Raw genomic sequence first — 13,113 nt, forward strand, 5'->3', positions numbered from 1 at the left:
AGTTTGTAAGAAAATTGGTAGTGTTTGAAAGAATTCTTGCTTACAAATACATTTTAAATTTTTTGTATTTTCGCTTTTCGTTTTTTTTGTAGTAGAGTTTTAAGTCTATGCAAGATTTGAGATAATGCAACATACATTTTTGTTGTTGTTTTCGCAATAATGTCTAAATAATTTAAAACTAGGTCATGTGTGTAAGCAAATTGTTTAAACAAAAGATAAAAAATAATAACAAAAAAAATTGCATAAATCATAAATGCTACAAATAAATTGTAACAGTAAACAAAAGAATGCGTAAAATTACATTTATTATTATTTGAAATCAGTCCACAGGCTCAAATTGTAATCAATTAATTATTAAAAATTAATTAATGATTTTGTTTAGTTTTCTTATTTGCTATAGTAAGTAAGTAATTCATACAAAAATATATATATGTATGTATATATGTAACTATTTATGTATATACATAGGTCACTACAATTAAAGACGCACATTTAGCAAGCAGTGTAGCTAGAACTTATGCTAATATTAAATTAAAACTTAAAACTATAATGAAATAACTGCGCGGCTTATGCGCAGGCGCCTTGAACAAATTTTCATTTTACTAACTGCATAACGGTTAACACGTCATGTGATTTGTTTTTGCTGTAGCTATAGTCTTGTAGTGAGCACACATTGAAATTTTACAGTTCTGGCTTAAAACATTTGGTGCGCAAGTGCGTGCGTGTGTGTGATTTCCGGTAAAACGCTACAAATACGAAGCGAAAGTTACAATTTTTTCATATAATTTGTATGTTCAGTGCACCTTTGAATTAACTAAGCATGCTATTTTGCACATTTTCGTAATTTCAAAATTTCGCATTTTCAACTTATGCTATTTTATAATTGAATATTCGCTTGCTTTTAGCGATTTACATATAAAACATTTTTATAGCGGATACATACGTGCAAATAACATAGAATTGTATATAAACTTGTGCATAGTTATACATACATATGTACATATGTATGTGCTTTATTTTACAATTTAATTTTTGTTTATGAAAAAAAGGAGTGTGTAAGTAATTTTCGGCAGCATAATTTACAGTTGGAAAATGTTGAAGTTTTGCAGCTACATATATATGAAATAAATATAAATGATTTGTTGGCGGTGTTGCCGTTGAATTGCAGCTAATGTATATTTTAGGAAAATAGTAAACATTTTGAGAAAAACATATTTATTTATATTAAACTTGTTTTTTTGGCTTATGAAAATTTATGCGCATTAGTATTATCTAAAAAAAATTTCGAAATAAATATATTTTTGATTTTATTTATATTTTAAAATTTTATGTTGTCTAAAGCAAAAAAATATGTATAAAGTAATTATTCATTTTAATTTCTTTATTAAAATTGTTGCTTGTAAAATGAAAACAAAAACAAATTTGATATTGATCACCAAAAAGTAGTATGATAATTCGAAAAAACCATTAAGTTGCCAATGATGTCTCTTCCAAATAAATTTTTGCCTTTATACATACATAAATTTTTTATATTGTTAAATCAGAATCATCATTTTCTTATTAATTCATTAATCATCAAAAAAGTGTTTTGAAAATTCAAAAAAAAAGAAATTGTTACATTGTCAATGATGTGTTTTTCAAGTAAATTTTGCTTTTATTTTTTAACTTTTTTTATACTTTTGTAAAATTAGTGACATCATATTCTAAAAAAAATAAATTAACAGCTGAGCACTATAAAAATCAGTGACATCATTTGTTTAAAAAAAGTATATTGCTCACCAAAAAATATTTTTGAAAACTCGCAAAATATTGGTTGTCAATAATAACTGCTAAAGTTAATTTTTTGCTTTTATGCTTAATTTTTTGAAAATATTTTTGTGTTTAGTTGCAATAAATTAAGCACTTGCCATACATTTTATCTAAAAACTTTATATTTTCTTAGTATCTGCAACCAAAATAATTGATAACATGTTTTGCACAATTTTATATTTATTTCCTGCTGCTACAAGTCTACAAACACACACTTCTATAATCATTATTTTTTATTTTCCGCGCTGCTTCTACGACTTAAGCCGACCTACTACACCGCTAACAAGCAAATCACTGCATCATAGCGCAAAACAAACGCGTGTCTCGACAAAAATACACTACACACATATATCTATAAGCAATTCTAGGTCGACGCCTTTTCAAATTCTATTGTAATTGTGTCTTAAGCCGCATGTACCGCCTTGGCGTGTCCTAAATTGCGCCAAAAAATTACTGAAAATGCATGCTTGTGTGTGTGCCACACTGCATACGTCATTATATGCATATATATATATATATATGTATTTGTATGCGTGTGTATGTGTTTATGCTTTACATTATTTATTTGTTATTTTATTTACTTTATGTTTAGTATTTAAAAAAAGTGTTTTACTTTTTTGTTTTGAGGTAAATTTGGCAAACAAATTACATTAATTAATTAATTAATTACGTTCATTAATTATAATTACTATTTAATATGCATAATCGTAAGTGTAATTGTAGTCGTTACATTGTTAAATATGTAATAGTTTATATAATAATAATTGCTGGTACATAATAATACATACATACACTACTTTTCGTTACGGACATTGAGAAATATTTCTTGCTTTTCTTGCTTTATTTTGTTTGAATTGTTTTTTATAGTATATATAATTTTTTTTACTTTATGTTTTCTGGTTGTTTCGTCGTCACTCTTGCTTCATACATGCACTTATTTATATACGAATATTTGTTATTGTTGCTTACACCATTTTTATATTTTTATTATTAATAATTGTTGCTTTGGTCCCACTGCGACCACTTCTAGGTATGTATGTGTATGCGTGTTGGTGTGAATACTTTTTGTTAAGTTGCTTTAAAGAGTTTTTTGCTTTTTTTCTTGCTACATTTCACACGCAATTTTGTAGATTTACTGCATTTTACACTGTCTTCCTCCCACGCTGTACTCTTCTTCTTGTACTCACATATTTAATTTTTACAATTTAACACTTTTGTAAACTTATCAGCTTTGAATTATGCAATTCGCCGCTTTTTTATATTATTTTTCTATCGTTTTTATATTCTTTTCTTTATATTCCGCAACCTCTTTTAACTGCTTCGATTCGTGCGTGGCTGGCGGAGACCGCAGGAGTGCAAGTGTTGCCTTCAACTCCCTTATGTGTGTCTACGCTTTTCTTCGTTGTTGCAGCATGTGTCGGCGTCTGTCGACCTGACTGCATTTTTTGTCCCCACGAGTGTGCTGACACACCGTTATACCGCGTTTTAACTGCTAGCAGCTCCTTCGTGCTTCCATTATCTTCGGCTGCGCTTTTCATGCTGCTCTGCTGTTCGCTGCAAATGTTGTTGCTACATTTCATATTACTTTTCTATCAATTCCGCTTCCCTCCTTGACGACTAGTGTTGCTCTAAACGTTCGGTTTACTCGTCTTGCCCCGTTACTCGCCCCACATCGTCTCATACGTGTGGGAATCTTGTTGCCCGCTCGCATTGTGTTTGCTTTGTTTTGTGTTTGCTCGGTGGTGATGGAATGATTAGTGTGTTTCTCCTCGCCTTACACTTGTTCTTCTTATTTATCATGTTTTTCTTCCGCTTTTCCTTCTTCTTCTTCTTATTTATCATGCTATCCCTTAGACATTCCATTTAATTTACATTTATATTCCTAATAGTCAGTATCGTGCGCAGATATTTTTCCGCCTCACCGCGCCTCGCTTGTGTTTTTCTATTTTGTTGCACTTTCTCGAAAGTGTGGCACCCCTCTTAGTTGCATTTTCACTTGCATATTCTTCGTATGCTGGCGCACATTCAACTTAAAAATTAAAATCGTTGCTTTATCCTTAAATATTACGAGTCTATTAACATTACTTTATTTTATTATAATTATAATTATATTTGTCGCTGTCACTCTCTGGTTCTCTGTCGCTGCTGCTGCTGCATATCTCGCTCTAATCGATCTCACTGCGTTTCTGCTGTTCCAGCTGCATCCGCTGCTGCCAGCCTCCTGCTCATATTGGCTAACCTCGATTTTTGCAGCTTGCTTGATTTTGTGTTTACATTAATTAAATTTAAATGAAAAGAATTTGGTTAAGATGGGTGGTATTGTTGGCTGTTTTGTTGTTGTTGTTGTATTTATTATTTGTAGTTAATTAGTATCTACTTTTAGGCGGCTATGGCCTCATTTTGCCGTCATTCCCATTGGTGCGGCGATGGCGGCAATTCGGAAGGATGCGCTACCGTTGAACTGCAAAAGGGAAATGGAAAAATGGACAACAAATTATAAGCAAACACTCCAGCTATTTTATGTAGTACAATACAAATTTTGTTAACCAAAAACGAAGATAAAAATATATAAAACAGAAGTGAAACTTAAAACATTAAAAACATAAACATAATTAGAGCAATTAATACAATACAACATATCTGCTACTAATACATATGTGAAAAAAAAACACAACAAAAATAATAAATAAAAATTATTGCTGAGTATAGAATTCTACATTATAACGGAAACGGAAATATTTCAAATTTCAATGTGGCGTGGAAACAAAATTTGAGAATTTTTGTGAGTTTGAGTTTTGTTTATGTCGGAGAGATTTTAATTATTTTTTCAATATTTTTTAGTTACTATATAACAAAGTTACAACATCTGATTTTATAGGAAAAAACATTTATTTTTCGAATTTTACTTATTTAAATATTTTCATAACAATTATCAAAGAATATATACATATTTCATGTATTTATATGTGCAACGTACAAAATCGCTCGAAATAATAGCAAACGTCACTTATCAATGAAATTAGTGCCTACAAATTAGATAGATTATAATACACTGCGCTTCATCAGGTTAGCTCACTTCAGGTTTAAGCGGTTATATACAGTTAAAAAACAAAAAAAAGATTTTAAAATTTTATTTTCTTAATATACGATACATATGTTTGAGAATACACAAAAAATAATATCGTTCTGGTGAACATTTTCGAAGTTACACGCAAATTTAAAAAGGCGTTGCAGAGTGCTTGGAAGCACAAGGCCAAACTTTAAACTTTTCTGAAAATGGTGTTTTCAAAGTCGATGACCAACATTACTCGAAAACGCCTAAAGCGATTAGTGTCAAATTTTAACACGAATTTCTTAAATATATTTTTTAGTAATGAATGGAAGATTTTTTCTCACCGACAATTTTTTTTTTTAAACAATTTAAAGCCGAAATTTTTGTCACAAATCAATTATTTTTTAGAAATGTTCATTTTGTTTAAAAATTTTATTTTTCTTATTCCTTTGATTAACTAATAGATTTAACATAACTTTAATGGAAGCTGTTTGTCTCTTTTAATTTCAGAGGTTTCAGTTCGGAGATATAGTGGTCACCACGAAACGTCTGTTTTGTGTGGAGTTTCCGGAGATCAGCTGCGATTCCTTTCCAAATAAATATTTTTACTAATACTAATTCTTAAAGTGCAGTTAAAAGATGCCATAATATGTGTACAATTTTTTGGATCAATCAATTTAAAAGTTTTCTCACAAGAAATTCTAAAAAATTTGCTTTTATTCGGTCTTCTAACTGTATCAACCTCTTATATCATAAAATTGATCAATAAATTTCATGGCGTCTTCTGTCAAAACAAAAAAAGAAGGTACAATTCTACAGTTTTTAGCATTCACTAAAATATCACATTTTTAACAAACAAACCAAAAAAAAAAAAAAAAAAAAAAAAAAAAAAAAAAAAAAAAAAAAAAAAAAAAAAAAAAAAAAAAAAAAAAAAAAAAGCGATGAGTCTGGAAACTGCATTGATTCTTCGTGTTATTTCTGCCAAATTTCCAATCAATATCGTGCCGCAACCCCCATAATTCGCCTGACTTAGCTTCGTGAGACTTCTTATTCAGCAAACTTAAAGGACCACTCCGAGGAAATCGTTTTGAATCAATTGAAGACATTTAACGTGAATCGCTAATCGCATCAACAAGAAAAAACAGGAGCACTTGTGCTGTATTAGGCTAAGGAAGGTGTGCGAACCTGATGACGCGCATGTACATATATTCAATTAATTAACTTTACAGTCTTGTGAACGTGAACATCGGTTGTACTGAGGATAAGTTACCTTCACAGGTGCTTTTACTTTATTACCATTTGAAGAAGGCAGTTGTATGGCAGCTATATAATATAGTAGTTCGATCTGAGTAATTTCTTCGGAGATTGTAGGGATGCTTTGGATAACAATCAAGAAACCTTGTACTCAAAAAAATTTTTCAAACAAGGACTTTCAAACAAGGATCTAATCCTTCAGTTTGTATGGCAGCTATATATATACTACTATTACATACTACTTTGATATCGGTGTTGCCGACAACAAGCAGCGAGAAGAGGAGGGATGCAAAATTACAGACCGATATTTCAAAAAGAGAGAGTTTAGTTCGGGTATATACAGAGAGATAAACAGATGGACATGGCTAAATTGAGCTAGCATGTCATGAAGAGCATTTATATATATACAAGTATATATTTTATAGAGTCTACGACTTCTGGGTGTTACACACTTTCTAATCGGGGTATAAAGTAAAACATAGACAATTCAAATATTTTATAGTTTGATTAGATTATTACATGAAAATTTAATTGAACCGCGACCCTGCATAGAGAGGTATTAAAGCCATTTACGTTTGAATGGTATTCCAGGATAGATTACATTGAATAAATAAATTTTTTCGCGTGATTCAAGCGTAGCTACTTAGCTACAATAGCCTTACTTTGACATATCACGCGTGAGTCGTGTCAAGCTGTCATGTTATTTTTGTTCACAATAGTAGATATTTTAAATTGAAAGCTTGACAGCTTGTGTAAGAACTGAAGTTGCTACACTTACTCGCTTCGCTCTATGGGTCATGAAAATAAGATCCGAAGTTTTCGAGCTAAATTTAAATGGTTTGTGCACCTTTGGAAACATCAATCCATATTTTTTTATATGACAGCGTAACCGTCAACAGCAATCGTTATGGCGACATGATAACTGATTATTTGTTGCTTGAAATTTATGTTCGTGATCTCGACGACATTTGGTTTCACCAAAAAACAAAATGGCGCTATTTCCAACAAATCGCATCAAACAATGGAAGAACTGAGAGAACACTTCGGTGAGCAGATAATTTCACGTTTTGTTCCGCCCGATTAACCATCAAGATCGTGTGATATCACACCATTAGACTGTTTCTTTTGGTGATATGAAAAGTCTAAAGTCTATGCGGACCCGCTTTGATTCAGTTGCTAATGTTCTTTCGAATGATAATAAACAACGCCCATTAAATTTGAAGTTCCTGTGTGTTTTGTTTTTTGTTTTAAGTAGGGAGTCTCGAAATGGATCATCCGCTATAGTTTACAAGTTTTTGCTTCGAATATATAATTGTACATATAGTTACATACTATATCTACAATTTTCATATAAAATTTCAGCTTTTTTTCTTAAACATTTACCAAAAAAATGGCAAATTATGTCATTATAAAATGAACCCACCGAAATGATGGTCTTTCAATTAGCTTTTTTCAACGCTTTAGTGGTGTAGTTTTTCAAGGACATGGTACTTAACTTAAATTATAAACTGTGTTAAATAATCATCAGTATTGAAACTCCAGTTGTGTGTGTGTTGGGAAAACATTTTTGCAATTTTATAAAAAACAGAATTTCTAATAATATACAAATGTAAGTGTCACACTAAGTGTTAGTATTGTGTTGCGTGTTAGTGTAAGTACAATTTAAATAACTAAAACTACGGAAATACACATACAGACATACAAAGGTGTAAACTATGCTAAATAATAACTATAAAATCAGTGAAATCATAACAAACTAAATGATGGCGAGAGATGACTAGCTTGCGATAAAGTACTACCCATGATAAAAAATATAAAAACAAATATAAAAACGAATAAAGCTGCAATTTAGTTTAGTTTAGTTTCGGTTAGTTGAGTTTAGTTTGGATTTTGGTTAAGGGCTAAGAAGGAGATAATGTAATAACTACTAATAATCACTGCTGCATTCTATAGCCTATGTTTTCGCGGCGTGTGGCAGATCATATTCACAACTATACATACATACAACTGCACAAAACGCGTTGGCCACGACACAATTTGTTGGACAGACACACCCAATTGGCGCCAGCTCGCCGGCAGCCATAGTTTACAGTAGTTAGTAATAAGGTGTATTGTTGTTGTACAATTTAGTAGCATTGCGTTAATTGACGAATGATTATTGTTGTTTTTGTTGTTGTTAGGCGTTACACATAAGTACATGTTTGCGATAAATTTTGAAAGTACACCACATTAGAGCGCGACGCAACAAGCATATATGTATATTCGTTATGTATGAGTATGTGTATGTAGCTGGCAATAACGGTACTATTTTGCTCTAAAATACAAATTTTTGGCTTTATACACAGTAGTTTGGTAAATTTTTAGTACAGAGAGCACTTCTACATATGTACATACATACACCATATATACGTTGTATATATACAAGCATACAAGCATACACAAGTGTGTGCGTGCGTTTATTTATTATTGTTATATGGCTGGTTTGTAGTTGTTGATTTGGTTAGGTTGTTGGATTTAGTTAAAAACGTTGGTGTGATGGGGTGTTTGTAGGAGTTGTATGAATGTATCTTCCTTTAGACCTATGTATGTAAGTAACCGGTGCTAACATTTGTACAAATAGGCATTTACGTAGAGTTATGTATATAATGTATAACGGGTAAGTGGTTATGAAAATATGTATGCATGTTATATTATGCCTAATTTTTAATTCCCTAGCTTCCAATTACACAAATATCATAAACTAAAGGGGAGTGAAATAACTTTCGAAAAGTTACTAACATAAAATTTATTGATATTTTTGGTAGCGCTAAGACTATATATTAACTAAATATACACACACGTACACATACATACATCTATTGCTAAGTGTATACAACTAGATCTTAGATAAAGTTAGGTTATGTTAGGTTAAGAGGTCAATCCTAACAGTGGGGAGCCTAGATCGACAGGTTATGTTAAGAGGACGATCCTTACAGGGGTATCGCTCTTAGAACAGCTTAGATCGCCGGTCAGTTGTGGTACTTAAAACTCCTAAACTAAATCTTATTTGAGGCAAATTAATATTTTTGAGTGGACTCTGAACACTATAAAGTATATTTTTGTTGTTGAGTTATGTCTGGTATAAAGGAAAGCCAGCAATTTTTGGTGTGACTGGTATTTTATACTTAATCTCCAATCAGTTGTGACTATTTTTGTACAAGATAAAAAAAAAAACCAGAAACTTGGTTATTTGAATTTTTTAAAATAAATTTTTAGGTTATTTGAAAATGGTGTTAATAGAAAAGTTGTAGATCTTTGCATTACCTACAATTTTGCTTTATAACTTTTTTCTAAGGGCTCGCAGTTTTGCTGGAAATTGAGCTTAACGCCACTGAAAAATCCTTCTTCTTCCCGTCCTCAGATCCTGTGAAGGGTATTACTTACTACTTATTATTTTTTCTTAAATTTTTTTTTTTTGGTTTTTGTTTTTCGTTTCCAATGGATCCAATCCTTCGTGATTTTTACGTCGTCAGCATAAAACATAAAAGTTTGGTATTATATTGCTATTTCACCTAATCTCTTGATTTCATATTAATCTTATGACAATGCATTATACAATTTCTGATAAGAGGGTCCTTTCTATTATATATAGGTGAAACATTATTTTCTCCTAAGAAGCTGCTCATTTGTGGCAACCATCGATTTCGAAACACTATAGAACATGTAGCTGCCATACGAACTGGTCGATTAATATCTAGTTCTCGTAGGTAAAACTTTGTTGTTTGAGGAGATATTTTCAGCTGTAATCCAATTCTTCAGATCGGACCACTGTAGTATAGAGCTGCCGTACGAACTGACCGATCAAAATCAAGATAAACGTCTTTTTACACTTCTATGCTATAGGAAATGCGCCTACATAAAACGTGCTTAAATATTTCTGTCTATAAAACGCTCTACTCTAAAATTCAAACTAAAACTATGTATACACTTTATGTAACCTAACTTAATATTAACCTAGCAATAAACTATTTTTTTAATATATCTAAATAAATAAATATTACATATACCTTTGGAGCATCCGTTTGGAGCCCGGACATTTTACTACAAAATACAGCGGTCTATAAAACTGGCTAAATGGTTTGTTCATAGAAACATTCCTTCAGCAGTTATAAGCACTTACAACCAAGTTTCAAATTTGCTGCATTCATACAATACGAGTACACCGTGGCGTATGAAAAACACATTATGAGTAATTCACTTGTAAGAATGCTCTAGTATTTAGTCTAAAAATTAAAGTGCTTATAACTTTTAAATGAGTTTGAGTCTACAAATTAAAGTGTTTATGGAAAAAAATAATTTATACCCTGTTTGCAGAGCGGAAGATTTTGTAATAAAAAAAAAAACAAATAAAGAAGGCAAATAACGGACACTCTAATGTACATATATCTAAAGGTTGGTTAATCGCAAAAACATTGAAAAAAAAGTGTAAAATAAAAACAAAAAAAAAAAACTAAAAATAAAAAAAAACAAAAAAAAAAAATTAAAAATAAAAATAACAATAAAATTTAAAAAATAATTTAAAATTTCGCTTACTAATGTCAAGTAGTATTTATATATTTCGCCTTTTGTCCGGAGGTAATTGGCAACCTAAACGGCGTTCCACACACACTATAACAATATACTTGTAATATATATATACATATATACAGAATACCTACATATACATACATACATATCATATACATATGAAATGCTGTATCAGGTAACAGCAGTATGTTGTAAATTACATTGTCTAACTGGTTAACAAAGGTCATGATAGCGTAAGTGGTTGCTAAATAATGGCAAACATATAATAAAGTAACCAAAAAAAAAAAAAAAGTAGTCAAAATAAATCAAATGTGAATTCAATATTAAACAGACCTAATTCAGAGATTTCTTTTGTTGTATGTAGACATATTGTGGTTGAATAAATTTGTTGTTGTTGCAAATGTGCTGAGCTGCAGTGCTGCTTTAAACAATACAATGCCAATTACAATGTTGTTGTTGTGCTCGACGAGTTCATAGTTGCACTAGACGCGCTTTGTTGTCATTCAAGATGTTGCAATGGCGTAAATGTCCATAAAACGCACACACACACACACACACAACCGAGTGGCAATCACGAGCCACTACCCGTGGACTCATCGGCAGTAGCCGTTGCACTACCGTCTTGGCTCTCCCAGCACAAGGTCAGATTTAGCATTAAATCGAATGAGTCCATCAATGGGGACACGGGCCCCTTATACGTTGGCGGTGTGCTATAGTCGAATGAACTGAAGCTGGGCAATTTGATGCAGGACGGTGTGCTTGCATTGCTCGCAGTGGGTGGTGGTGAGTCCGCTAACGATGACGGCGTGTACACAATGAACTTAAGCGCCGCATCACAACCAAGTTGTTGTTGTCGACGTCGATCGATCTCCAGCTGTTCCATGATCGTTATGCCAATGGGATTTCGCTTGTTGCGCTCTTTCCGCAATTTTCTAACTTGCTCAACGTATCTATGTATTGTAGTTAAAAATGGTTTAGTTGAATGTGTGCACACAACAATCGAATACACATGTATATATCTATATATATGTATATGTACACAAACAAACACACTATGGGTTTTTGTTGTTAGAACGCGTCTAGTCCACTGACATTATTATTATATTTTTTTTTACTTCGATTTTGTTTTTGTTTTTGTAATTTAAAAGTTCATTATTTTTGACGAATTTTCGCCGCTACCAATGCTTAAGTACGGTTATGTGGCAAAATGGCTTATCGTTTTCGCATTGACTTCATGCATGACACGCGGCATTGCATACTTTACGGCTGAGTGCATTTAGCTGAGTTGTGCGTGATTGTGTGCGATTGCTATCTCTATAGCGCTCAACGTTAACTGTAATGTAATGCATGTGGGAGGAATACATTTTAAATATGCGCTAAATACACTATACATATAGCTGTATATACATATACATATATATATTGTATTTGCTTGCTATTGGTAAGCTGTTTTTTTTTTTTAACAATGGTTTTTGCTTTTGTTGGCTGTGGTTTTCACTATATGACTTTTATTTTTGTTCTTGTTGTTGTTGTGGATTTTTAATTCATTTTACGATTTGCGGTTTTCGATTTAACTGCTCTCTGTCTCTCTCGCTCGCTCGCTATTTGCAGCTGCAACTGTATATGTAACTGTGTAACGGCATCTGTTGCACCAAACAGCGTCTCTAACAGCAGTGGTTGCAGTAGTGGTAGTAGCAGTAGTAGTAGTAGTAGTAGTAGTAGATTATCTCATTCTCATTGGCTTAACGCAAATGTAATTAAATTCAATAAATTTATTTTTAATAAAACTTTTATTAATTAAAGAATTAATTTACTATGAATGAAATCGTTTGAAAGCATGATTAAATAACAAATCGGTAGCAAAAAAGGTAAAATCATTTTCGGTTTGGTGAATGGATTGCTCTAGTTGTTGTTGTAGTGGTAGTGGCAGAGATGTTAAAAATGAAATCAAATGAGCTGCGACTCTGTGAGAGACAACACACACAAAGGACACAGTGTAAAGGAAGAAAGTGGAACAAAGTTGTAACGGAAATGGGGTGTGAGCAGAGAATGCATGAAGAATTTTGAGCAGAAATTTCGACTAAAGATCACGAGGTAAGTGGCTACACCAAAAATGCGCACGAAATTTTAATGAAGGTTATGAAGTAAAGAAATAGTACATTTTATTAATTAAAAGTAAAACTAAATGGGTAAATTATGACAAACAAAGAAATTCGTGTGTTAATAGTGCAGTGAAAGAATTTCACAAAATGAGTAATCAGAGAGAGCCAAAAGAGATGTAAAAAATGAAAAAGTAAATAAAAAACTGTGAAAATCAGTAATAATGGTAAAAAATTAAGATCAATTAAAAAATAATAAAAAAACATTAACAAAAATGTTTTTAAAAAATTAAAAAAATAACAAATTTAAAAACAAAACAAAAACAGAAATAA

At 31.6% G+C, this 13,113-nt stretch overlaps 1 protein-coding gene across 3 annotated transcripts in view; it reads right to left on the reverse strand.

The window, feature by feature from the left end:
* Positions 1 to 4,191: 4,191 nt before the first annotated feature.
* Positions 4,192 to 13,113, reverse strand: part of LOC108972935 (serine/threonine-protein kinase NLK2) — a 255,837-nt gene continuing 246,915 nt past the window's right edge. Inside the window, exons 8-9 of one of the 3 annotated variants that reach the window (XM_018939866.1) lie at positions 11,015 to 11,631; positions 4,192 to 4,270 (exon numbers count right to left, since the gene is read on the reverse strand). In XM_018939866.1, coding sequence (XP_018795411.1) covers positions 11,253 to 11,631 — 379 coding nt within the window. In that variant the 3' untranslated portion in view covers positions 4,192 to 4,270; positions 11,015 to 11,252. Of the gene's footprint in view, positions 4,271 to 11,014; positions 12,015 to 12,312; positions 12,423 to 13,113 lie in introns of those variants that run through there. The other 2 variants (XM_018939868.1, XM_018939867.1) reach the window with 2 other exon arrangements.

This window comes from Bactrocera latifrons, unplaced genomic scaffold, assembly GCF_001853355.1.
Source record: "Bactrocera latifrons isolate USDA-ARS-PBARC rearing strain unplaced genomic scaffold, ASM185335v1 scaffold_44, whole genome shotgun sequence".
Classification (NCBI taxonomy): domain Eukaryota; kingdom Metazoa; phylum Arthropoda; class Insecta; order Diptera; family Tephritidae; genus Bactrocera; species Bactrocera latifrons.